The sequence below is a fragment of the Mustelus asterias genome, chromosome 3 (genome assembly GCF_964213995.1).
Source record: "Mustelus asterias chromosome 3, sMusAst1.hap1.1, whole genome shotgun sequence".
In the NCBI taxonomy this organism is placed as follows: Eukaryota; Metazoa; Chordata; class Chondrichthyes; order Carcharhiniformes; family Triakidae; genus Mustelus; species Mustelus asterias.
The window spans coordinates 89,320,968-89,348,363 of NC_135803.1; the positions used below are offsets into that span (position 1 = coordinate 89,320,968).

The 27,396-nt window shown below is 46.8% G+C and overlaps 1 protein-coding gene across 1 annotated transcript in view; it reads left to right on the top strand.

The window, feature by feature from the left end:
* The window catches only part of plxnd1 (plexin D1), a 166,290-nt gene that overhangs the window by 118,781 nt on the left and 20,113 nt on the right, over positions 1-27,396 (top strand). The window contains exons 25-30 of the mRNA XM_078210138.1: positions 1,624-1,822; positions 2,617-2,763; positions 3,704-3,860; positions 6,852-6,955; positions 13,894-13,957; positions 26,806-26,840. Of these exons, the coding sequence (XP_078066264.1) occupies positions 1,624-1,822; positions 2,617-2,763; positions 3,704-3,860; positions 6,852-6,955; positions 13,894-13,957; positions 26,806-26,840 (706 nt within the window). The remainder of the gene's footprint in view (positions 1-1,623; positions 1,823-2,616; positions 2,764-3,703; positions 3,861-6,851; positions 6,956-13,893; positions 13,958-26,805; positions 26,841-27,396) is intronic.

The window sequence follows — 27,396 nt, forward strand, 5'->3', positions numbered from 1 at the left end:
CTGAGAAACTACCTCCTCAGACCATCCCTGCAGGCACTTGTCCCATATCATTGCTGCTTCTATAAAGCCACAACCTCTGGCTCCTCTCCCTCATTCTCTTCCTCCTCACCCTCAACTTTGCATCATCAGAGGTCATGTATCCCACTGTTAATGGAAGCCACTAACTTTTTAACCCTTCTGCCTCTTGTCCACCAAGCCTGCCTCCTCTATGCAGCTGCCTTAGCCCCCAGAACAGGATGACAGGAGTCTCATAGCCTCCCTTTCTCTGATTCTGTGTCCCTTTTGTGGGTGGTCACCCATTCGACCATTTCCATTCCTGTACTTGTATTGGCTCTGTTCCACCGGTGTTACACACCTACCTTCCTGAATGCACTTGCCGAGCTTTCTCTGAGAATTCTCTTCCAGCTCACTTGGTAGTCTGATTGTGTGGGTGTGGTATCGATTCCAAAAGCAATGGAAATGAGAATTTGGGGAAATGACACATAGAAACATAAGAATGTACAAAATAGGAGCAGGAGTAGGCCATTCAGCCCCTCGAGCCTGCTCCACCATTCGTTGTGATCAAGACTCTCCTCCTGTGCTGCTTCACTCTGTATCTAATAAGTGGCTAATCCCATATCACTAACGTTACAATTACCCCCACCAATTGTTAATAAGGTGCAAGAACCCAAGCTGAATTCTCCCTCTAACTGACCAATTGCATTCTCCTGCCAGCCCCAGCCAAGCGGCTAACTGGGCTGAGATCCAGTGACTTTGTCTCGAGCAGAGATGGTTAGTCAACAGCACTTTGATAAGGGAGGGGAGTGGGTCAGTCAGCTCCGGGGAGTGGGTCAGTCAGCTCCGGGGAGTGGGTCAGTCTGCTCCGGGGAGTGAGTCAGTCAGCTCCGGGGAGTGGGTCAGTCAGCTCCGGGGAGTGGGTCAGTCAGCTCCGGGGAGTGGGTCAGTCAGCTCCGGGGAGTGGGTCAGTCAGCTCCAGGGAGTGGGTCAGTCAGCTCCGGGGAGTGGGTCAGTCAGCTCCGGGGAGTGGGTCAGTCAGCTCCGGGGAGTGGGTCAGTCAGCTCCGGGGAGTGGGTCAGTCAGCTCCGGGGAGTGGGTCAGTCAGCTCCGGGGAGTGGGTCAGTCAGCTCCGGGGAGTGGGTCAGTCAGCTCTGGGGAGTGGGTCAGTCAGCTCTGGGGAGTGGGTCAGTCAGCTCCGGGGAGTGGGTCAGTCAGCTCCGGGGAGTGGGTCAGTCAGCTCCGGGGAGTGGGTCAGTCAGCTCTGGGGAGTGGGTCAGTCAGCTCTGGGGAGTGGGTCAGTCAGCTCCGGGGAGTGGGTCAGTCAGCTCCGGGGAGTGGGTCAGTCAGCTCCGGGGAGTGGGTCAGTCAGCTCCGGGGAGTGGGTCAGTCAGCTCCGGGGAGTGGGTCAGTCAGCTCCGGGGAGTGGGTCAGTCAGCTCCGGGGAGTGGGTCAGTCAGCTCCGGGGAGTGGGTCAGTCAGCTCCGGGGAGTGGGTCAGTCAGCTCCGGGGAGTGGGTCAGTCAGCTCCGGGGAGTGGGTCAGTCAGCTCCGGGGAGTGGGTCAGTCAGCTCCTGGAAGTGGGATTAATGTTTGAATATAAATGGTGCTGTTTACCCCTCCTCCCCAGGTGTAACCTGGCCTCTTTACTGACCATTGCACTGCACAGCAAGTTGGAGTACTACACCAGTATCATGAAGGATCTGCTGGTGGATCTCATTGATGCCTCTGCTTCCAAAAACCCCAAGTTGATGCTACGAAGGACAGAGTCCGTGGTGGAGAAGATGCTGACTAACTGGATGTCCATCTGCATGTACAGCTTCCTCAAGGTACTGTCTGCACCATGTCCCGATCACTGTGTGTGCTTTCCATCAACTCCACTGCTTTCACTATCATGCCTCAATCCGCTTGGAAACATCCAATTCCCCAATCACACAGCAGGCTGGGAATGCATCGGAAAATGGGAATCACTCAAGGGATTCGAGGGGCTGGTATGGTGGCACAGTGATTAGCACTGTTGCCTCACAGCGCCAGGGACCTGGGTTCGATTCCTGGCTCGGGTCACTGTCTGTGTGGAGTTGGCACGTTCTCCTCGTGTCTGCGTGGGTTTCCTCCGGGTGCTCCGGTTTCCTCCCACACTCCAAAAATGTGCAAGTTAGGAGGATTGGCCATGATAAATTGTCCATTAGTGTCAGGGGGATTAGCAGGGTAAAAATATATGAGATTACAGGGATAGGGCCTGGGTGGGATCAGTGTCGGTGCAGATTCGATGGGCCGAATGACCCCCTTCTGCACTGCAGGGATTCTATGGAAAACAATTGCCTAGACTAATTGCATTCTATTACTCTGAATGTTGATTACTTCAGTTAATCTGCATCAATTAATGCACAATATTGCAACTCAACAGGTGAGGAAAATCCCAATGGGAAACATACCCTCAGAGTATTGACACTTCCCACCTGGATTGTGACTGCCCCCTGATGGCTGCATCAAGGCACGTGTCAGAGTCCCCGGTGGGGTGTTGGCGTCCCCAGTGTCACCCTTGTTGCTGTAACCAATGATGTTGTACTCTGACGTGGATGTAACATTCTAACTCTGAACTGTATGCATTACTGTGTTACAGGAGACAGTGGGTGAACCTTTCTTCTTGTTACTCTGTGCCATGAAGCAACAGATTAACAAAGGTTCTGTGGATGCCATTACAGGAAAAGCTCGATACACACTGAATGAAGAATGGTTGCTACGGGAAAATATTGAGGCAAGGCCAATGGTAAGAAAAAAAGTGAGCAAGTGGAGTGAAATAGAATCGCTCACAGTAACGTGTTCCTGGGGGACAGTCGCTCACAGTAGAGTCATAGAGATTTAAAACATGGAACCAGGCCCTTTGGCCCAACTTGTCCATGCCGCCCAGTTTTTACCTCTAAGCTCGTCCCAGTTGCCTGCATTTGGCCCATATCCCTCTATACTCATCTTACCCATGTAACTGTCTAAATGATTTTTAAAAGAGAAAATTGTACCCGCCTTTACTATTCCCTCTGGTAGCTCATTCCAGGCACTCACTACCCTCTGAGTAGTATCTCTCTCCTCTCACCTTAAACCTACGCCCTCTAGTTTTAGACTCCCCTACCGTTGGGAAAAGATATTAACTACTAGCTGATCTATGCCCCTCATTATTTTATAGACCTCTATACGATCACCCCTAAGCCTCCTATGGTCCAGAGAAAAAAAGTCCCTGTCTATCCAGCCTCCCCTTATAACTCAAACCTCAAACCATCAAGTCCTGGTAGCATCCTAGTAAATCTCTAAAAGTGTCATTACGTCAAACCTCTGGGCAGAACACAGATACGATATCATGTTCAAAATCAGAGCCAGACCTTATGGAGTGAAATTAAGAAAGAATTCCACACACAAAGTCGAAGTTTGGTTTTCTTTTCTGCAAACGACAGCTGATGCTAGATGAGATGTTAATTTGAAATCTGAGATAGATGTTTATCTATCCCAAAGGTATGAATGGATATGGGTCAAAGGTGGAGTGAGGTCACAGGTCAGCCAGTGAATGACTCTCGTGGGGCTGAAGTGGCCTCCTCCCATTCTCACATTAAGCCGGGACACGCCCAATGCCTCCACCCATAGGAATTGGAGTTTCTTCACCATCTGAAAGTTTGTGGATATAAACTGTCTGATATCTCTCTGCCCCTCCACTCAAATAGAACCTGAATGTGTCATTCCAAGGCTGTGGTATGGACTCCATTACAGTCCGTGTCATGGACAGTGACTCCATTAGCCAAGTCAAGGAGAAGATTCTGGAAGGATTTTACAAAAACGTGCCTTTCTCCCAGTGGCCAAGGGTGGAGGATGTGGATCTGGGTAAGTGATGCCATGTTTCTAATTTGGTCCAACAAATTGAAAGAGAAAAATAGTAAAAATGTCCATAACTCACTCTCGTGAGAAAAGATCATTTCTGCTTGCTGACATTGCAGAGGGGCCATTCAATCCCGATAGACTGTATCAATCCCAGAGACTGACCCCAGTGCACTGCGTGAATCCCAGAGACTGACCCCAGTGCACTGCGTGAATCCCAGAGACTGGGCCCAGTGTACTGCGTGAATCCCAGAGGCTGGGCCCAGTGCACTGCGTGAATCCCAGAGACTGACCCCAGAGTACGGCATGAATCCCAGAGACTGACCCCAGTGTACAGCATGAATCCCAGAGACTGACCCCAGTGCACTGCGTGAATCCCAGAGGCTGACCCCAGTGTACGGCATGAATCCCAGAGACTGACCCCAGTGCACTGCGTGAATCCCAGAGACGGACCCCAGTGTACGGCATGAATCCCAGAGGCTGGGCCCAGTGCACTGCGTGAATCCCAGAGGCTGGGCCCAGTGCACTGCGTGAATCCCAGAGACTGTCCCCAGTGTACGGCATGAATCCCAGAGGCTTGCCCAGCACACACTGGGCCCAGCGCACTGCGTGAATGCCAAAGACTGGGTCCAGCGCACTGTGTGAATCCCAGAGACTGGGCCCAGTGCACTGTGTGAATCCCAGAGACTGGGCCCAGCGCACTGTGTGAATGCCAAAGACTGGGCCCAGCGCACTGCGTGAATCCCAGAGACTGGGCCCAGTGCACTGTGTGAATGCCAGAGACTGGGCCCAGCACATTTGGTGAATGCCAGAGACTGGGCCCAGCTCATTGTGTGAATGCCAGAGACTGGGCCCAGCGCAATATGTGAATGCCAGAGACCTGGGCCCAGTGCACTGTATGAAAAAATGCCAGAGACTGGGCCCAGTGCACTGTGTGAATGCCAGAAACTGGGCCCAGCGCACTGTGTCAATGCCAGAAACTGGGCCCAGCGCACTGTGTGAATGCCAGAGACTGGGTCCAGCACACTGCGTGAATCCCAGAGACTGGGCCCAGCGCACTGTGTCAATGCCAGAGACCTGGGCCGGACGCACTGTGCGAATGCTGGAGGCTGGCCCCAGCGCACTGCGTCAATGCCAGAGGTTGAGCCCAGTGCACTGTTTCAATGCCAGGGACTGGGCCCAGCACACTGTGTGAATGTGACAGACTGGGCCCAATGCACTGTGAGAATCGCAGAGACTGGGCCCAGCGCTCTTGGTGAATGCCAGACACTGGGCTGATAACAATGCGTGAATGCCAGAGACTGGCCCCAGTGCAATGTGTGAAGATGTGGAGATGCCGGCGTTGAACTGGGGTAAACATAGTAAGAGTTTTAACAACACCAGGTTAAAGTCCAACAGGTTTATTTGGTAGCAAATGCCATTAGCTTTCGGAGCGCTGCTCCTTCGTCAGATGGAGTGGAAATCTGCCAAATAAATAAACCTGTTGGACTTTAACCTGGTGTTGTTAAAACTCTTACAATGTGTGAATGCCGCAGACCTAGGCCCAGCACACTGTATCAATGCCAGAGACTGGGCTCAGCGTACTGTGTGAATCCCAGAGACTGGGCCCAGTGCACTGTATCAATGCCAGAGACTGGGCTCAGCGTACTGTGTGAATCCCAGAGACTGGGCCCAGTGCACTGTATCAATGCCAGAGACTGGGCTCAGCGTACTGTGTGAATCCCAGAGACTGGGCCCAGTGCACTGTATCAATGCCAGAGACTGGGCCCAGTGCACTGTGTGAATCCCAGAGACTGGGCCCAGTGCACTGTGTGAATCCCAGAGACTGGGCCCAGCACACTTGGTGACTGCCAGAGACTGAGCCCAGTGCACTGTGTGACTCCCAGAAACTGGGCTCAGCGTACTGTGTGAATGCCAGTGACTGGGCCCAATGCACTGTGTCAATGCCAGAGACCTGGGCCCAGTGCACTGTGTGAATACCAGAGACTGGGCCCAGCTCACTTCGTGAATGCCAGAGACTGGGCCCATCGCACTGTGTGAATGTCACAGACTGGGCCCAGTGCACTGTGTGAATGCCAGAGACTGGGCCCAGTGCACTGTGTCAATGCCAGAGACTAGACCCAGCGCACTGCATCAATCCCCGTGACAGAGCCCAGCGCATTTTGTGACTGCCAGAGACTGGGCCCAGCGCACTGTGTGCATCCCAGAGACTGGGCCCAGCGCACTGTGTGCATCCCAGAGACTGAGCCCAGCACACTGTGTGCATCCAGAGACTGGGCCCAGCGCACTGTGTACATCCCAGAGACTGAGCCCAGCGCACTGCGTCAATGTCAGAGACTGGGCCCAGTGCATTGTGTGAATGCCAGAGGCTGAGCCCAGCACACTGTGTGAATCCCAGAGACTCGGCGCAGTGCACTGTGCCAATGCAAGAGACAGAGCCCAGCGCATTGTAAATTCCAGTGACAGAGCCCAGCACATTTGGGAATGCCAGAGACTGGGCCCAGCGCACTGTATGAATCCAAAAGACTGGGCCCAGCACACTTTGTGAATCCCAGAGACTGGGCCCAGCGCCACTGCATGAATCCCAGAGACTGGGCCCAACGCACTGTGTGAATGCTAGAGACTGAGCCCAGTGCACTTATGAATGCCAAAGACTGGGCCCAGTGCACTGTGTGAATGCCAGTGACTGAGCCCAGCACACTTTGTGAATGCCAGTGACTGGGCCCAGTGCATTGCGTGAATCCCAGAGAATCGGCTCAGCGTACTGTGTGAATGCCAGAGACCTAGGCCCAGTGCACTGTATGAATGCCAGAGACTGGGTCCAGCGCACTGTGTCAATGCCGGAGATTGGGCCCAGCGCACTGTGTCAATGCCAGAGACAGAGCCCTGCGCACTGTGTGAATGCCAGAGATTGGTGATATTGGGTGGAATTGCACCAATGATGTTTATGACACAAAGTAAAGTTGATGCTGACAGATCTGCTTTTCTGTTTGGCAGAGTGGTTTGCAGCAAGTAGTGATAGCCGCATACTGCGAGACCTGGACAACACATCTGTGGTAGAGGATGGCCGAAAGAAACTCAATACTGTGGCCCATTGTAAGGTGAGGAGCAGCCGGTGAGAGTTCATGCCTCCATTTAGCCTGCTGGAGCAGGCCCTCCCTCAGCTCCCGATCCATGAGGCCTAACTTTCTTATCTAAATAGCAATTTTCACAAGTATCTATGAGCCGTGAGCGTTGTCGGCTTGCTTTCCCTGTAGAACATTACAAACAAGCATGCAGCCCTCTTCTATCTGTCTGACACCCCCCCCATTCAATTGTCTCCCTCAGACACTGTCTGACCCCGAATCCATCTTCCTGATGCTGACTAATCCCCAGGCCCGTCCTTGTCTCAGGCGTTTTTACCTAAATTTCTTTAAACTTTTTTTTTTGCAGATTTTCTGACCCCTTGAATAGACTCTCTGGTGGGATTTTACAGCCCACTCATCCTGAAATTGTAAAATCCTGCCTGAGGTCGATGGACCTTCCCATGGTCCACCCCTCGCCCAATCCGATTCCTATGATGGGTGGAACGGTAACATTCCGGCTTCTCTGTCGGAAAGTGACTAAGATGTGAAATGATGATGTGAAAATGCTGTGAGTGATAATGTAAGAGTCAGTGCCTCTGTCTGGCTTACAGCAGTGGATGAGACATCATTACTGACACTGAAATATTGGGATGACTGAAACCATTGGCCCAACATCCTCTCACTGACTCCATTGTTCTCCTGTGTGCTTGGCCTGGGTTGAAGCAGACTGTTTGATTCTGACTGAGCTTCTGAATCCAGTACTGACCATTCGCAGATGACCTATTTCCAGCTAGGTAACACAACCCTTCTCCTCCTCAATTCATCTGCTGCTGAATCCCTCAAAGCCTTTGATTCCTGTGAACGTGACTATCCTGACACTGGCTCCTGCTCCCACTTCTAACCTCTGTAACCTTGAACTCATCTAAAACTAAAGTACCCATGTCTCAATTCAGGCTAAGAATCATTCACCCATCATCCTTGTGTTCAGTGGCCCACATTAGGCTTCTGGAACACAAAGGCCTCCATTTCAGAATTCGTGTCCCTTGTGTGTTTAAGTTTCTCCATGACCTCACCACTCCCTAATCCAGACCCATTACCCTCCAAGAAATCAGTGCCCCTTATTTCTTTCCCTTACCGTTAGTGGCAATCTTTTCAGATTCCTGAACCCTAAGCTCTGGAATTTCCTCCCTAACCCTCTCCATCTCTCATAGAATCCCTACAGTGCAGAAAGAAGCACTTGGTCCATCAAGCCTGCACCGACAACAATCCCACGAGGCCCTATCCCCGTAACCCCACATATTTACCCTGCTAATTCCCCTGTCACTAAGGGGCAATTTAGCATGGCCGATCAACCTAACCCGCACATCTTTGGACTGTGGAAGGAAACTGGAGCACCCAGAGGAAACCCACGCAGACACAGGAAGAACATGCAGACTCCACACAGACAGTGTGGACTGCACTTTTCCTCCTTCAAGACAAAGAACAACAAAGAACAAAGAACAATACAGCACAGGAACAAGTCCTTCGGCCCTCGAAGCCTGTGTCAATCACAATGCCCTAACTAAACTAATCCCTCTATTCCCTCCCTATTCATGTAACCATCCAGATGCCTTTTAAATGTTGCTAATGTGCCTGTTTCCACCACCACCTCTGGCAGTGCATCCCAGGCACTCACCACTCTCTGCGTGAAAAACCTCCCCCCCCGCACATCTCCCTTAAACTTTTCCTTTCACCTTGAACTTGTGCCCCCTTGTAATTGACACTTGCACCCTTGGAAAAAGCCTCTGACTATCCACCCTGTATATATCTCTCATAATTTTGTAGACCTGCGTCAGGTCTCCCCTCAGCTTCCGTCTTTCCAGTTTAAACAGCCTTAGTTTATTCAATCTCCCCTCACAGTCAACACCATTGAGACAACATCCTGGTGAACCTTCTTTGCACTCTGTCCAAAGCTTCCACGTCCTTCTGGTAGTGTGGTGACCAGAACTGCACGCAATACTCCAAATGTAGCCGAACCAAGGTCTTAAATAGCTGCAACATGATTTCCCAACCCTTGTACTCAATGCCGGTGAAAGCAAGCATGTCATATACTTCCTTAATCATCTTGGCCATCTGTGTTGCCACTTTTAGGGAACTGTGGACCAATATCCTGGGGGGTAAATTTGCTAAGGCCATGCAGGGAGGTTTAAACTGATTCGGGGGGGGGGGAGGGATCCTGAGTAGTGGGGCTGAAAGTGAGGGATGCATGGATGGGGACTGCAATGCACGGCATTGCAGAGGTGGGGTGGAGCAGGGTTTGAAATGTGTATACTTCAATGCCAGGAGTATTCGCAATAAAGTGGGTGAACTTGCAGCGTGGATCAGTACCTGGGACTTCGATGTTGTGGCTATTTCAGAGACATGGATAGAGCAGGGGCAGGAATGGATGCTGCAGGTCCCGGGGTTCAAATGTTTTAGTCGAAGTAGGGAAGGAGGTAGAAGAGGGGGAGGGGTAGCATTATTGGTCAGAGATTGTATCACAGTGTCAGAGAGGAGGTTTGATGAGGACTTATCTGTTGAGGTAGTATGGGCGGAGATTAGAAATAGGAGAGGAGAGGTCACCCTGTTGGGAGTCTTTTATAGACCTCCTAAAAGTTCTAGAGAGGTTGAGGAAAGGATTGCGGAGTCAATCCTGCTTAGGAGTGAAAGTAATAGGGCAATTGTTATGGGGGATTTTAACTTGACTAATATTGACTGGAATTGTTATAGCTCTAGCTCGTTAGAGGGGTCAGTTTTTGTTCAAAGCGTGCAGGAAGGTTTTTTGACTCAGTATGTAGACAGGCCAACTAGAGGTGAGGCTATATTGGATCTGGTGCTGGGAAATGAGCCAGACCAGGTGCTAGACTTGGAAGTTGGTGTGCATTTTGGTGATAGTGACCACAATTCGGTTACGTTCACCTTAGTGATGGAGTTCTATAAGGGATAGGCATGAACCTCGGGCCAATGGTTTTAGCTGGGGGAAGGGTAATTATGAGGCTATTAGGAGAGAATTAGGAAACATAGGTTGGACTAGGAGATTACAGGGACTGGGAACGTCCGACATGTGGAGTTTTTTCAAGGAGCAGCTACTGCGAGTCTGTGATAGGTATGTCCCTGTCAGGCAAGGAGGAATTGGTAGGGCTAGGGAACCGTGGTGCACCAAAAAAGTTTCTTTGTTGGTTAAAAAGAAAAAGGAGGCTTATGTTCGGATGAGACGTGAGCACTCGGGTAGTGCACTAGAAAGCTTTAGATTGGCTAAGAGGGAGTTGAAGAGCGAGCTTAGAAGGGCTAAAAGGGGACATGAGAAGACTTTGGCGGATAGGGTTAAAGAGAATCCTAAGGCGTTCTATAGGTATGTCAAGAACAGAAGGTTGGTTAGGGCAAGTTTAGGGCCAGTTATAGATGGCAGAGGGAAGTTATGTGTGGAACCGGAGGAGATTGGTGAAGCATTGAACCAATATTTCTCTTCGGTGTTCACGCAAGGGGACATGAATATAGCTGAGGAGGACACTGGGTTGCAAGGGAGTAGAATAGACAGTATTACAGTTGATAAGGAGGATGTGCAGGATATTCTGGAGGGTCTGAAAATAGATAAATCCCCTGGTCCGGATGGGATTTATCCAAGGATTCTCTGGGAGGCAAGAGAAGTGATTGCAGAGCCTCTGGCTCTGATCTTCAGGTCGTCGTTGGCCTCTGGTATAGTACCAGAAGATTGGAGGTTAGCGAATGTTGTCCCATTGTTTAAGAAGGGGAACAGAGACTTCCCCGGGAATTATAGACCGGTGAGTCTCACTTCTGTTGTCGGCAAGATGTTGGAAAAAATTATAAGGGATAGGATTTATAGTTATTTGGAGAGTAATGAATTGATAGGTGATAGTCAGCATGGTTTTGTGGCAGGTAGGTCGTGCCTTACTAACCTTATTGAGTTTTTTGAGAAAGTGACCAAGGAGGTGGATGGGGGCAAGGCAGTGGACGTGGTATATATGGATTTTAGTAAGGCGTTTGATAAGGTTCACCATGGTAGGCTTCTGCAGAAAATGCAGATGTATGGGATTGGGGGTGATCTAGGAAATTGGATCAGGAATTGGCTAGCGGATAGGAAACAGAGGGTGGTGGTTGATAGTAAATATTCATCATGGAGTGCGGTTACAAGTGGTGTACCTCAGGGATCTGTTTTGGGGCCACTGCTGTTTGTAATATTTATTAATGATCTGGATGAGGGTATAGTTGGGTGGATTAGCAAATTTGCTGGTGACACCAAAGTCGGTGGTGTGGTAGACAGTGAGGAAGGGTGTCGTAGTTTGCAGGAAGACTTAGACAGGTTGCAAAGTTGGGCCGAGAGGTGGCGGATGGAGTTTAATGCGGAGAAGTGTGAGGTAATTCACTTTGGTAGGAATAACAGATGTGTTGAGTATAGGGCTAACGGGAGGACTTTGAATAGTGTGGAGGAGCAGAGGGATCTAGGTGTATGTGTGCATAGATCCTTGAAAGTTGGGAATCAAGTAGATAAGGTTGTTAAGAAGGCATATGGTGTCTTGGCGTTTATTGGTAGGGGGATTGAATTTAGGAGTCGTAGCGTTATGTTGCAACTGTACACAACTCTGGTGCGGCCGCACTTGGAGTACTGTGTGCAGTTCTGGTCCCCACATTACAGGAAGGATGTGGAGGCTTTGGAGAGGGTGCAGAGGAGGTTTACCAGGATGTTGCCTGGTATGGAGGGGAGATCCTATGAGGAGAGGCTGAGGGATTTGGGATTGTTTTCGCTGGAAAGGCGGCGGCTAAGAGGGGATCTTATTGAAACATATAAGATGATTAGAGGTTTAGATAGGGTGGATAGTGATAGCCTTTTTCCTCTGATGGAGAAATCCAGCACGAGGGGGCATGGCTTTAAATTGAGGGGGGGTAGTTATAGAACCGATGTCAGGGGTAGGTTCTTTACCCAGAGGGTGGTGAGGGATTGGAATGCCCTGCCAGCATCAGTAGTAAATGCGCCTAGTTTGGGGGCGTTTAAGAGATCCGTAGATAGGTTCATGGACGAAAAGAAATTGGTTTAGGTTGGAGGGTCACAGTTTTTTTTTTTAACTGGTCGGTGCAACATCGTGGGCCGAAGGGCCTGTTCTGCGCTGTAATGTTCTATGTTCTATGTTCTATGCATTACCAGATCCCTCTGTATGTTAATGTTCCTAAGAGTTCTGCCATTTACAGTATAATTCACACCTAAATTTGATCCTCCAAAATGCATCACCTTGCATTTGTCCAGATTAAACTCCATCTGCCATTTCTGTGCCCAAGTCTCCAATCTATCTATATCCCATCTATATTTGTCCTCTGACAATCCCCGGCACTATCAGCAACTCCACCAATCTTCATGTCATCCGCAAACTTACTAATCAGACCCCTCACATTTTCTTCCAGATCATTTATATACTCAACAAACAACAGATGAACCAGCAATGATCCCTGAGGGACACCACTAGCTACAGATTTCTATTCTGAAAAAGACCCTTCCACAACTACTCTCTTGTCTTCTATACCAAGCCAGTTCTGTATCTATCTAGCAAGCTCACCCCGAATCCCATGTGATTTTGGCTTTTGTACCAGTCTGCCATGTGGGACCTTGTCAAACGCCTTACTAAAGTCCATATAAACTACTTTCTTCATCAATTATCTTTGTTGCCTCTTCAAAAAACTCAATCAAATTGGTTTCTCATTCTCTTCCGATTTGAAGTTTTTGCATTTCTTTTTCTCTTTTAAATTGAAGATATTTTTCTTCTAATTGAAGGCTCACCAGCTCTACTTGATCACTAACAGAACCATCCCTTTCTTTCCCGATCTTCAAGTACCGAACCTATTCTTCAGCAATCTCTGCCTTAATTCCCGATTTAAAGTCAATCCCCAAGTTCTCTGCTACAGCCTTCAAATTATTTTTTGTTAACTGTTCCAAAGAACTGAGACAAATCTTCTCTCTCCAAAAAGGCCTGAGCATTAAAGGTACCCATGTTGGTTTCCAATAAATAAAGTTAAAGTATATGTGACATTTTGTTTGTTTAAATTCTGGAAAGTTCCCAGGTACAGCCTCTGGGATGTAACCCAGACACACCCCCAATTTTACTATGATTCCCATGGAGACCAATAGCCTAAAAGAGGAAAACTTCCAAAATGAACCACAATGGAAGAAACCAATGGGTATGATTTTGCTTTTAATAAATTTTATTTCAACAGTCAAATCAAAATGAACATAAATTACATATGAATTAACAGGGAAATTGTATTCAACAGAAACTGTAAATTACACTAAGTAACTGAAACATCAAAGATAAAAAGCATAGATTTCTTAAATAGGCCCTAGATAGCAGCAATCTCAGCGTCTCTCAGAACTCTTACTTCCCCCAGGTAGAATCCCACAGGAGTAATTGCTAAATTCCATCCAATAGCAGTTTTGTTCCACCCAAGCTCCATAGGTACAATATCCAGCAAAGGACACACTTTCCAAATCCCCCTCACCTCTATCCTCGAACCATCTTTTTGGTCTTCATCTCCAGCTCTGTCACGACTTTCTTTCTGAGCTGTCTCTCCCGCTCACACGTGCACAACAACTTGTCCACAGCCACTGTACTGTTTTGACCACTGACTGAAATCTGACCTCCATCTTAGTTCCCCAATCAGTTTCTGGTTCGTAAGCAACCAAAGGCTGCAGTTTGATGTCACAGACTGGAATTCAGGATTAAGCCACCCGCCAGACCACTTCCACCAAGACATTCCTGAAAATAAGGTCTTCTGGTCACCTGACCTGATATCGCCTCACGGCTACCATTTTGTTTTAGAATGCTCCTGTGAAGCACTTTGAGATGTTTTGTTGTGGACTGAAAGTTGTATTTGTGTTAGTTCTGTAATGGCTGAATATTGGCTGCCACCGCCATTGTCATAATGCCTTCTGACCTTTCAACTGTCTCTAGGTCCCTGATGGAGCCTCATTGGCCATGAGCATGAAAGACAAATGGGACGGCACATTAGGACGAGGTATGTCGAACTGAAACTGAACTCCAAAGTGGGGCAACAGGCAGACCGAAAATTCCAGAATAATAGAGAAGGGTGCTTCAAGTATAAGGATAGCAGTCTTCTTCAGTGTCTGTTTCTGTGAGAGGCTTTACTGAACTCAGCAGAAATGGCAGCCTACAGGCAGACTGTCTCACAACACACTCACATGTCTATGACAACCAGATAGTCATGTAGTACACTCAGTAAGATTGCATTTCCAAAACCCAAACATCCCCTTTCATATTGAACAAAAGGTCTAAGCATCCCCTTTTTCCTAGCGACCAAAAGAAATATTTGCCTGTACAATCCTGTGTGACCCTGAGTTAGTAAGAAGTTTAACAACACCAGGTTAAAGTCCAACAGGTTTATTTGGTAGCAAAAGCTACAACCAAATAAACCTGTTGGACTTTAACCTGGTGTTGTTAAACTTCTTACTGTGTTTACCCCAGTCCAACGCCGGCATCTCCACATCATGACCCTGAGTTATCCAAGTATTACTTGGATTACTACCTGAGCCAAGAACTAATTGGCACAGGGTCAATAAGATTAAGCAGGTAAATGCATGGCTTAAAGATTGGTGTGGGAGAAATGGGTTTGAATTCATGGGACATTGGCACCAGTACTGGGGAAGAAGAGACCTAATGGGACGGTCTTCATCTGAATCATGCTGGGAGCAGAGTCCTAGTGAATCGCATAACTAGAGCTGTAGATAGTGCTTTAAACTGAATAGGGGGGAGGATTTAGTTGTAGGCAAAATTAGAAAACTCAAATTGAAGGAGGTAAGAGTGCAGGTTAGCAGTGTGGCAGATGGTTACCAGACAATAAAAGAGAGGGACAGAGTGTCTTTATGCACCAAGGAATTATAAACGAGTAGGGAAATTTACCAGTGGAACAAATTTAAAAGCTTTGTATCTAAATGCACGAAGCATTCAGAACAAAATTAATAAATTAACAGCGCAAATAGAAACAGAAGGGTATGATTTGGTGTGATTATTGAGACATGGTTACAAGGAGACCAGGTCTGGGAATTGAATATCCAAGGGTACTCAGCATTTTGGAAAGGTCGACTGAAAGGAAAAGGAGGTGGTGTAGCTTTGCTGGTGAGGAAAGTGCTGTAATGAGAAATTATATAAGCACGGGAGAGCAAGATGTGGAATCAGTCTGGGTAGAAATAAGAAATAGCAAAGGAAAGAAGTACTTGGTAGGAGTAATCTATAGGTCCCCAAGCAGTAGTTCCACAGCAGGGCACAGTATAAACCAGGAAATACTGGGGGCTTGCAAGAAAGGTACGGCAATAAACATGGGTGATTTTAATATGCATGTAGATTGGAAGAGTCAAATTGGCACGGGTAGCCTGGAGGCAGAGGTCATTGAATGTATTAGAGATTGTTTCTTGGAACAGTATGTTGTGGAACCAACCAGGGGTCGGGTAACGAGTCACTCTGGGTGGAGCTTAGAAACAGGAAGGGCGCAGTCACTATGTTGGGGGTGTACTACAGGCCCCCCAACAGCCCAAGGGAAGTGGAAGAACGGATATGTCAGGAGATACTGGATAGGTGCAGGAAAAATAGGGTTGTTGTAGTGGGGGACTTCAATTTCCCTGGTGTAGACTGGAAATCGCTGAGAGCAGGGACTCTGAATGGGGAGGAATTTGTAAAATGCGTACAGGAGGGTTCTTTGGAACAATATGTAGATAGCCCGACTAGAGAGGGGGCTATACTGGACCTCGTGCTGGGGAATGAGCCCGGTCAGGTCTTCAAAGTTTCGGTAGGGGAACATGTGGCAAATAGTGACCACAATCCTGTTAGCTTTAGGATAGTGATGGAAAAGGATGAGTGGTGTCCCAAGGGTAAAGTGTTGGATTGGGGGAAGGCTAACTTTGGTGGGATTAGGCAGAAATTGGCAGCTCTTGATTGGGAGAGGCTGTTTGAAGGTAAATCCACATCTGGCATGTGGGAGTCTTTTAAGGAACAGTTGTTAGGGCTACAGGACAGGCATGTGACTGTTAAAAAGGATAGGAAGGGTAGGATTCAAGAACCGTGGATAACCAGGGAAATTGAGGGACTGGTCAAAAAGAAAAGAGAGGCGTATGGTAGGTCCAGGCAGCTAAAAACGGAGGGAGCTCTGGAGGAGTACAAAGAAAGTAGGAAAGAACTCAAACGGGGAATTAGAAGAGCAAAAAGGGGTCACGAAATGTTCTTGGCAGACATGATTAAGGAGAATCCCAAGGCATTTTATTCATACGTTAGGAACAAAAGGGTTGTCAGGGAAAAAATCGGACCTCTCAGGGACAAAAGTGGGGAATTATGCTTGGAGCCCAAAGAAGTAGGGGAGATCCTAAATGAATACTTTGCGTCGGTATTCACAAAGGAGAGGGATGTGTTGACTGGGAGTGTCTCGGAGGGGAGTGTTGAACCGTTGGAGAAAATCTCCATTACAAAGGAGGAAGTGTTAGGTTTGTTAGAGAATTTAAAGACTGACAATTCCCCAGGGCCTGATGGAATCTATCCAAGGCTGCTCAGGGAGACGAGAGATGAAATCGCTGGGCCTCTGACGCAAATCTTTGTCTCGTCACTGGACGCAGGTGAGGTCCCAGAGGATTGGAGGATAGCTAATGAGGTCCCGTTATTTAAGAAGGGTAGGAAGGATAACCCGGGTAATTATAGGCCGGTGAGCTTGACGTCCGTGGTGGGGAAGTTGTTGGAGAAGATTCTTCGAGATAGGATGTATGCGCATTTAGAAAGGAATAAACTCATTAACGATAGTCAGCATGGTTTTGTGAGAGGGAGGTCATGCCTCACTAACCTGGTGGAGTTTTTTGAAGAAGTGACCAAAATGGTTGACGAGGGAAGGGCCGGGGATGTCGTCTATATGGACTTTAGTAAAGCGTTTGACAAAGTCCCTCATGGTAGGCTGGTGAAAAAGGTTGGATCTCATGGGATAAAGGGGGAGGTGGCTAGATGGGTGGAGAACTGGCTTGGTCACAGAAGACAGAGGGTGGTAGTGGAAGGGTCTTTTTCCGGCTGGAGGCCTGTGACTAGTGGTGTTCCGCAGGGCTCTGTATTGGGACCTCTGCTGTTTGTGATTTATATAAATGATCTGGAAGAAGGTGTAACTGGGGTGATCAGTAAGTTTGCGGACGACACAAAATTGGCAGGACTTGCAGATAGTGAGGAGCATTGTCAGAAGCTACAGAAGGATAGAGATAGGCTGGAAATTTGGGCAAAGAAATGGCAGATGAAGTTCAATCCTGATAAATGCGAAGTGATGCATTTTGGTAGAAATAATGTAGGGAGGAGCTATATGATAAATGGCAGAACCATAAAGGGTGTAGATACGCAGAGGGACCTGGGTGTGCAAGTCCACAGATCCTTGAAAGTGACGTCACATGTGGAGAAGGTGGTGAAGAAGGCATATGGCATGCTTGCCTTTATAGGACGGGGCATAGAGTATAAAAGTTGGGGTCTGATGTTGCAGATGTATAGAACGTTGGTTCGGCCGCATCTGGAATACTGCGTCCAGTTCTGGTCGCCACACTACCAGAAGGACGTGGAGGCTTTGGAGAGAGTACAGAGGAGGTTTACCAGGATGTTACCTGGTATGGAGGGGCTTAGTTATGAGGAGAGATTGGGTAAACTGGGGCTGTTCTCCCTGGAAAGACGGAGGATGAGGGGAGACTTAATAGAGGTGTATAAAATTATGAAAGGCATAGATAGGGTGAACGGTGGGAAGCTTTTCCCCAGGTCGGTGGTGACGTTCACGAGGGGTCATAGGTTCAAGGTGAAGGGGGGGAGGTTTAACACAGATATCAGACGGACATATTTTACACAGAGGGTGGTGGGGGCCTGGAATGCGCTGCCAGGCAAGGTGGTGGAGGCGGGCACACTGGGAACGTTTAAGACTTATCTAGACAGCCATATGAACGGAGTGGGAATGGAGGGATACAAAAGAATGGTCTAGTTTGGACCAGGGAGCGGCGCGGGCTTGGAGGGCCGAAGGGCCTGTTCCTGTGCTGTATTGTTCTTTGTTCTTTGAGCAGGCTAGTCTGGATTTGGTATTGTGTAATGAAGAGGGTTTAATTGATGACCTCATAGTTAAGGATCCTCTAGGGAATAGTGACCATAGCATGATGGTATTGAAAATTGAAGATGAGGAAGTGGCCTCCCACATTAGCCTTCTGGAATTACACAGGCAGACGACAGATTTGGCCCGAGTAGAGTGGGCAGGAAGACTGAAAGGTCGGACAGCGAATGAGAATGGCAGTTGTTTAAGGAGATACCCAAGTCCTCACAACTAAAATATATCCCAGTGAGGAAGAAAGATGGTAAGGGGGGTAAAAAACATCCATGGTTAAACAAGGAGGTCAAGGACAATATAAAGACAAAAGCTAAGGTACACCATATTGCAAAGGCCAGTGGCAGGCTGGGAGATTGGGAAACTTCCAAAAATGAACAAACATAAAAAAGTAATAAAAAGAGCTAAGGTAAATTACGAAAGAAAACTAGCGCAAAATATCAAGAAGGATAGCAAAAGTTTCTGTAGGTATATAAAAGGGAAGAGAGTCATTAGGCTGAATGTTGGTCCCTTGGAAGATGAAACCAGAGAGTTAATGGTGGGGAACACTGAAATGGTAGAGATGCTAAATCAATACTTTGCCTCAGTTTTCACGATGGAGGGCACTATTACCATTCCTATAGGAACAGGCAAGTCAGAGGTAATAGAAAGGGTAGAACTTAAAACAATCAACATTGATAAGGAAAAGGTACTCAGCAAACTATTGGGATTGAGGGTCTGATGGCCTACATCCTAGGGTATTAAAGGAAGTGGCGGCGGAGATAGTGGATCCATTGGTTATAATATTTCAAAATTCCCTGGACAGAGGAAAGGTTCAAATGGATTGGAAAAATGCTAATGTAATGCTCTTATTCAAAAAGGGAGGGAGGCAAAATGTGGGAAATTACAAACCAGTTAGTTTAACATCTGTTGTTGGCAAAGTGTTAGAATCAATTATCAAGGAAGCAATATCAGGACTTTTGGAAAGTCAAAATGCTATCCATCCATTATGAAAGGCAAATCATAAGAACATAAGAAATAGGAGCAGGAGTAGGCCATCTAGCCCCTCGAGCCTGCCCCGCCATTCAATAAGATCATGGCTGATCTGACGTGGATCAGTACCACTTACCCGCCTGATCCCCATAACCCTTAATTCCCTTACCGATCAGGAATCCATCCATCCGCGCTTTAAACATATTCAGCGAGGTAGCCTCCACCACCTCAGTGGGCAGAGAATTCCAGAGATTCACCACCCTCTGGGAGAAGAAGTTCCTCCTCAACTCTGTCTTAAACCGACCCCCCTTTATTTTGAGGCTGTGTCCTCTAGTTTTAACTTCCTTACTAAGTGGAAAGAATCTCTCCGCCTCCACCCTATCCAGCCCCCGCATTATCTTATAAGTCTCCATAAGATCCCCCCTCATCCTTCTAAACTCCAACGAGTACAAACCCAATCTCCTCAGCCTCTCCTCATAATCCAAACCCCTCATCTCCGGTATCAACCTGGTGAACCTTCTCTGCACTCCCTCCAATGCCAATATATCCTTCCTCATATAAGGGGACCAATACTGCACACAGTATTCCAGCTGCGGCCTCACCAATGCCCTGTACAGGTGCATCAAGACATCCCTGCTTTTATATTCTATCCCCCTCGCAATATAGGCCAACATCCCATTTGCCTTCTTGATCACCTGTTGTACCTGCAGACTGGGCTTTTGTGTCTCATGCACAAGGACCCCCAGGTCCCTTTGCACGGTAGCATGTTTTAATTTGTTTCCATTGAGATAGTAATCCCATTTGTTATTATTTCCTCCAAAGTGTATAACCTCGCATTTATCAACGTTATACTCCATTTGCCATATCCTCGCCCACTCACTCAGCCTGTCCAAATCTCTCTGCAGATCTTCTCCGTCCTCCACACGATTCACTTTTCCACTTATCTTTGTGTCGTCTGCAAACTTCGTTACCCTACACTCCGTCCCCTCCTCCAGATCATCTATATAAATGGTAAATAGTTGCGGCCCGAGTACCAACCCCTGCGGCACGCCACTAGTTACCTTCCTCCAACCGGAAAAACACCCATTTATTCCGACTCTTTGCTTCCTGTCGGATAGCCTGGGGCCAAAATCATGTTTGACTAATTGCTAGAGTTCTTTGAGGATGTAACAAGCAAAGTGATAATGGGGATCCTATAGATGTAATATATCTAGCCTTCCGGAAGGCTTTTGATATGGTGCTCACAAAAGGTTAATTCACAAGGTTAGATCACATGGAATTAAGGGTAATTTATTAGCTTGGATAGGTGACTGGCTGATGGACAGAAGACAGAGAGTTGGGATAAATGGGTTTTATTCTGGATGGCAAGAAGTAACTAGTGGGGTACCACAGGGTTCAGTCCTTGGGCCCCAGCTATTTACAGTCTATATCAATGACTTGGATACAGGGATAGAAGGCTCTATAGCCAATTTGCAGATGACACAAAAATAGATGGGACAGTAAGTTGCAATGAGGAAATAAGAACCTTATAAATGGATATAGATAGATTAGGAGAGTGGGCCAAAATGTGGCAGATGGAGTTTAATGTGGATAATTGGGAGGTCATGCATTTTGGTCGGAAAAATTGGAAGGCGACTTAATATCTAAACAGGGAAAGACTTCAGGGTGCTCCAGTGCAGAGGGATCTGGGTGTCCTCGATCATGAGTCACAGAAAACTAGCATGCAGGTGCAGGAGATAATAAAGAAAGCAAATGGAATGTTGGCATTTATAGCTAAAGGAATAGAATATAAAGGTAAGTATTGTTGCAACTATACAAGGCATTGGTGAGGCCTCACCTGCAGTATTGTGCGCAGTTTTGATCCCCTTATTTGAGGAAAGATGTAGTGGCATTAGAGGGAGTTCAAAGGATGTTCATTAGATTGATTCCAGAGATGAGGGGTTTGTCGTATGAAGAGAGATTGAACAGTTTGGAATTTAGAAGATTGAGGGGCAATCAAATTGAGGTATACAAGATGATAAAAGGTATGGATAAAGTAGACATGGAGCGGATGCTTCCGCTTGTGCAACATTCTGGGACAAGAGCTCATAGTCTTAGGATAAGGGGTAGCAAATTTACAACAGAGTTGAGGAGAAACTACTTCTCCCAAAGGGTTGTGAATCTGTGGAATTCGCTACCCCAAAGTGCGGTGGATGCTGGGACAGTGAGTAAATTTAAGGAGGAGTTAGCCAGATTTTTAATTCGTAATGGGTTGAAGGGTTATGGGGAGAAGGCAGAAAAATGGGGATGAGGAGCAAATCACCCAAGATCGAATGGCGGAGTGGACTCGATGGGCCGAATGGCCTAATTCTGCTCCTATATCTATGAACTTATAAGTTACCCACTGTTCTCGTGCATTAACAACTCTGCACATGCAATACACCTGTTTATTTAAACCATGCTGGTCTTTTAATAGAACGAGTGTGCATTGACATTTGTTGTTTGGGTGATGTTCCTTATCCACAGAATATTGTTCCCATTGCTCTTGTTGCCTTGATGACTTGTTCCATTGTGATTGTTGGGGACTTATGGATCTCTGGGATTGATGGTATTCAGTATAGCTGCTGTGAACTCTTCTCCCTGAGCGGCCTATTGCTGTGAAGGAACAACTTTGCTGGTTGTTCGGATATGCCTGCAGTGTATTGCTTATTGTTACTGGATATATTTGGTTATTCACTTCCACTGTGTATGATCATGGTGGCAATTTCTCTACCCTTTGCCAAGTTTCCATGTGGGCTCACTCCTGTTGAGAGCGGTGGAGATTTTCACCCTGACTGACTCTCCAATGCTTAGCTCTGGTAATGGTTTTTGTCAAACTGAAATTTGGTTTTCTGTTGTTTCACCCTGATTATTTCACTCATGCCTGTTACTATTGTTGGTTTTGGTAGCTTTTTGCTCTGGGAAGAGTAGATTGCGTGCGGCGTGACATTAGTCTCTGGACAGGATCTTTTTCTGCGCCTTCAGTTGGTGGGTTTGCCTTGTATACATCTGTGCTAGATTTGCTCAATTACTTGACGAGTCCTTTAATTATTTTCACTGCCACACCAGCCTTTCCATTTGACTGGGAGTATTGCAGAGACATTGATTAATGCTGAATTACCCAACCCTTTGTGGAGCAGCTGAATTCTTCACTCGTTAACAGAGGACCATTGTCACTCATCACAATGCCTGTGATGCCATACTAACTAAAATGTGCTTTCAGGCATTCTACTGTTTATCTTGTCATTGTTGAAGTCAGCTGGTCTAACTCCCAATAGTCAGAATAGGACTCTACAATGATTAGATAATCAGTTCTTTCCAAAATGAAAAGGTCTATTCCCAGCTTCATCCATGGGTTGTCTGAGATGTCAAGTGTCATTGACAGCTCTCGTGCTTCTTTCACTTGGTTCCATTGCAAGCACTGCAATGGGCAATGTGGTCTTTAATTTCAATGCTCACATTTGGCCACTTCTCTTGCCTTCTCAGAATCAATTCAATTCCTTGATGGCTTGCACGGATGTACTTCAGCATCTCTCATCTTTTTAGGGATGATGACTCTATTTCCTTTGTACAAGATGTCATCCTGGGCTGTCAATTCATCTTGGCATGCACAAATATTCTTGCGACCACAAGTGTATCCTTGCTATCAGGCCAGCCTTTCATCACTACTATTTGTAGTACTTGTGGAGTTGTGTCCCAGACAGAAGACAGAAATGTATATATGGCCCCATCAAACTGACTACTTTGTAAAATTATCTGTTTTTCTATCTTTCGAAAGGGACAATTGCTGGGCGTGTTAAAATGGCTGCAGATGTTCACATGTTCACGGAACAATCTCATTAGTGACAGACAGCATGGTTTTGTAAGAGGGAGGTCTTGCCTTACAAATTTGGTGGAGTTTTTTGAGGAAGTGACAATAACGGTTGACGAAGGAAGGGCCGTGGATGTCGTCTATATGGATTTCAGTAAGGCATTTGACAAAGTCCCTCATGGCAGGTTGGTTAAGAAGGTTAAGGCTCATGGGATACAAGGAGAGGTGGCTAGATGGGTAGAGAACTGGCTCAGCCACAGGAGACAGAGGGTAGCAGTCGAAGGATCTTTTTCCGGCTGGAGGTCTGTGACCAGTGGTGTTCCGCAGGGCTCTGTACTGGGACCTCTGCTATTTGTGATATATATAAATGATATGGAAGAAGGTGTAACTGGTGTTATCAGCAAGTTTGCGGATGACACGAAGTTGGCTGGACTTGCGGATAGCGATGAACATTGTCGGACAATACGGCAGGATATAGATAGGTTGGAAAATTGGGCGGAGAAATGGCAGATGGAATTTAATCCAGATAAATGCGAAGTGATGCATTTTGGAAGAACTAATGTAGCGGGGAGTTATACAATAAATGACAGAGCCATCAAGAGTATAGAAAAACAGAGGGACCTAGGTGTGCAAGTCCACAAATCCTTGAAGGTGGCAACACAGGTGGAGAAGGTGGTGAAGAAGGCATATGGTATGCTTGCCTTTATAGGACGGGGTATAGAGTATAAAAGCTGGAGTCTGATGTTGCAGCTGTATAGAACGCTGGTTAGGCCACATTTGGAGTACTGCGTCCAGTTCTGGTCGCCGCACTAAAAGGACGTGGAGGCTTTAGAAAGAGTGCAGATAAGGTTTACCAGGATGTTGCCGGTATGGAGGATCTTAGCTATGAGGAGAGATTGGGTAAACTGGGCTTGTTCTCCCTGGAAAGACGGAGAATGAGGGGAGACCTAATAGATGTGTACAAAATTATGAAGGGTATAGATAGGGTGAACAGTGGGAAGCTTTTTCCCAGGTCGGAGGTGACGATCACGAGGGGTCACGGGCTCAAGCTGAGAGGGGCGAGGTATAACTCAGATATCAGAGGGACATTTTTTACACAGAGAGTGGTGGGGGCCTGGAATGCGCTGCCAAGTAGGGTGGTGGAGGCAGACACGCTGGCATCATTCAAGACCTACCTGGATAGTCACATGAGCAGTCTGGGAATGGACAGATACAAACAAATGGTCTAGTTGGACCAATGAGCGGCACAGGCTTGGAGGGCCGAAGAGCCTGTTTCCTGTGCTCTACTGTTCTTTGTTCTTTTGTTTGCTAGCTTCTGGAAGTTTGTGAATAGTTTGAAGTGAACAAAAGCTAACACCTCGCACCTCCTGGAATGTAACATTCTTTGCATTGTATAAATATTCTAGCCAACACAATGGATTAGCAGACGAAATGTCTGTCCCAGGCAGCTATGAAGAAATGATGTGGAGATGCCGGCATTGGACTGGGGTGAACACAGTAAGAGTTTGTTACCAACAACTCTAGCTATGAAGAAAGGCAGCTGTTTATGACTTCTAATCTCCAATGTGACGTTAATGGCCCAACAGTTATCTGCTCCAAAACACAATGGATTTCAACCAGGAGCGTTGTTAGTCAACCTAAAACCAGCCTGTCACATGACTGAAACTGTCAGAATTTCTTTAGTGAAAGCTGTTGGATCTTATCTTCAATGACCATTTGACATCCAAAGAGAAACAGGACTCCAGGCAACAACCTGTCTCTGTCAACCACTTATCATTTCACAGATAGTACCAGAAGGAACCCAGGTTTACAACTGCCTGGCCCTTATCTACGTTGTGAATTATTGGAATACTGGGACTGCTGCCTTTTAAAACTAATTGAACTCTATATACTGTCTCTCATGGTGAAAGTCCTCATCTGCTCAGGCAGATCACACCTGCAGCAGTCAGGGTGATGTAATACACGACTAGAATTTTGATTCTGGACTCACGTAAAAGTATAACTCGTACTTCTTGTGGTCTGGCCCTTCTCCCCATTGTTCCCATATTGCTCTTTTATTGTCTGAATGCACAAGGGGCAGACATTGCAAAATCCCTTCCTCGCCTAGTGAGTGTGTATAAAATAAACCAACCCCTCTTCTATCTTCTCAACAGTTCGCTGTGCGAGTTATTCAGAGAGGATTGGAACACGCGAATTTTGAGCGTGGGGAAAATACTGCACCTCCAATAAAGGGGGAAATCAGAAATGAAAAGCACCTTCCTGCTCGTGGACAGGAATGGAGGGGAGAAATCAGGGCTATTTACATTGATCCCCTCCTGTCCAAAACAGTTGCATCTTGTTAGGTGGTTCACTTGACATGAGCAAGGTGCTTGTCCGTTAGATTCAACATCTCGGCCGAGCTAACGGCATCTCGGCCGGGTTAACGGCATCTCGGCCGGGTTAATGAGATCCAGATCATAGCTTGTTGCTGCATCATGTGGAATCTGGAAGATTTCATATTCTGTTGTAGCCTCCTCCGCTTTCCTCGTGGAGAGTGCTGCTCTCGACAGCATGTCTCCAATGTTCATCTGTTTTCCTGACTTGTATGTCACAACCCAGGTGATATCTTTGTAAACGAAGTAACATTCTTTGCAGTCTCTTTGGAGCAGATGGACCAAGTAGATCACTCTGCTCATCAAGTAGATCACTCTGCTCATCAATTAGGCAAACATTTTGCTAAACATTTCACAAATCCAACAAATCGTTGTGCTGCTTTCACATCTGTTGATTGCTGCATCGCTGCTACTGCTCCCACCTTGTCAGGACTGGGATGAAGACGTTTTGCTGTCAATACATGACCTCAACATTGTACCTGACTTCAGGCATCTTCAGTTGCAATTTTTTCTTGTTGAGTTTCAGATTCACAGAGTTAATGTGGGATTGAGTACAGTGCCATGCACACAGTGATGTAAAATTGCACATGGTCTGTAGACAGTGTCAGTCTAATGTTGAACAGAGCTGTGTGTACCAGCAAGCTTGGAGACAACTCTGAAGTATTTGTAAATACTTCTAGAAGTCAATAAAGACTTACAGTTAACCTGCACATGACTACAAAGACTTCTTCAGACCTAACAATTTATTGCTCCAGTGGCATCCTAGCAACCCACTGTTCTAGCCATATCCTAGTAACCTACTGAGCACACTTTTAACATTTAAGAAAAACTTGGACGGGTTCATGGATGAGAGGGGTGTGGAGGGATATGGTCCAAGTGCAGGTCAGTGGGACTAGGCATAAAATGGTTCGGCACAGACAAGAAGGGCCAAAAGGCCTGTTTCTGAGCTGTAATTTTCTATGCTTCTATGCTTCTACTGCTACAGCTATATCCCAGCAACCTGTTGCTCCAAATGTATTCTAACAAACTACTGCTTTAGCTGTATCCTAGCAACTTGCTACTCCAGCCCGTATCCTAACAACCTACTGTTCCAGCCGTATTCTGGCAACCTATTGCTCCAGCTGTATCCCAGCAACCTACTGTTCTAGTTGTATCCTAACAAACTATTGTTCCAGCTGTATCCTAGCAACCTACTATTCTAGCTGTATCCTAGCAACCTACTGTTCCAGCTGTATCCTAGCAACCTCTGTTCTCGCTGTCTCCTAGCAGCCTATTGCTCCAGCTGTATCCTAGCCTATTGCGGTTAAATGGTTAAACTGAAGCAATATTGGGTGCGATCTTACCGGCTGTTCACTCCACGCTCCCGCTGCAGTGAGGTTGAAGAATTTGCCGCCGAACCAAATCTGCGTTCACCAAAGTGGGCTGGGAAAATCCCACTGGCGTGAATGGTGATAACATCCTGGCCTGAGTCGTTCATCTGTGTTTGTTCCCTGTGGAGTGTTAAGTGCTAATGAGTTTAAATTGGGACTAGATCCTGGTTAAATATATGCTTTAACTTATCACGGATTTTATTTGTTTTACAGTGAAGGATTTGGACACTGAAAAATACTTCCATTTAGTGAGTATCTCTTCATTTATTCTCCTATATTGTCAGCATTTGCATGATGCTGCTGTGTACCTACAGCAAGGTGAGCTAAGGGAGCACATTGTAATCCAATACAAAATAAGTAGCTCTCTGGTAAGATCAGACAAGATGCTGAATGCCCATGACTGCTGAAGTGTTCCCCAACAGGAAGAGAATACTCCTGCCTGGTGATTGTGATGGTGATCTTCGGGTAAGCGTTCTCCAAGGCAGCCTTCATGACACACGACAATGCAGAATCGCTGAGCAGAAACTGATAGCCAAGTTCCACATTAGGATGGCCTTAACTGGGATCTTGGGTTCATGTCACACTATCTGTATCCCCCACGACTTGCCTGGGCTTGCAAAATCTCACTAACTGTCCTGTCTGGAGACAATACACATCTCTTTAACCTGTGCTTAACCCTCTCTCCACTCACATTGTCTGTACCTTTAAGACTTGATTCCAACCATTATTTTGGTTGGAGAATGCAAGTAAAGACTCGCATTCCAACCATTATTTTGTAAATTGAGTTTGTGTCTTTATATGCCC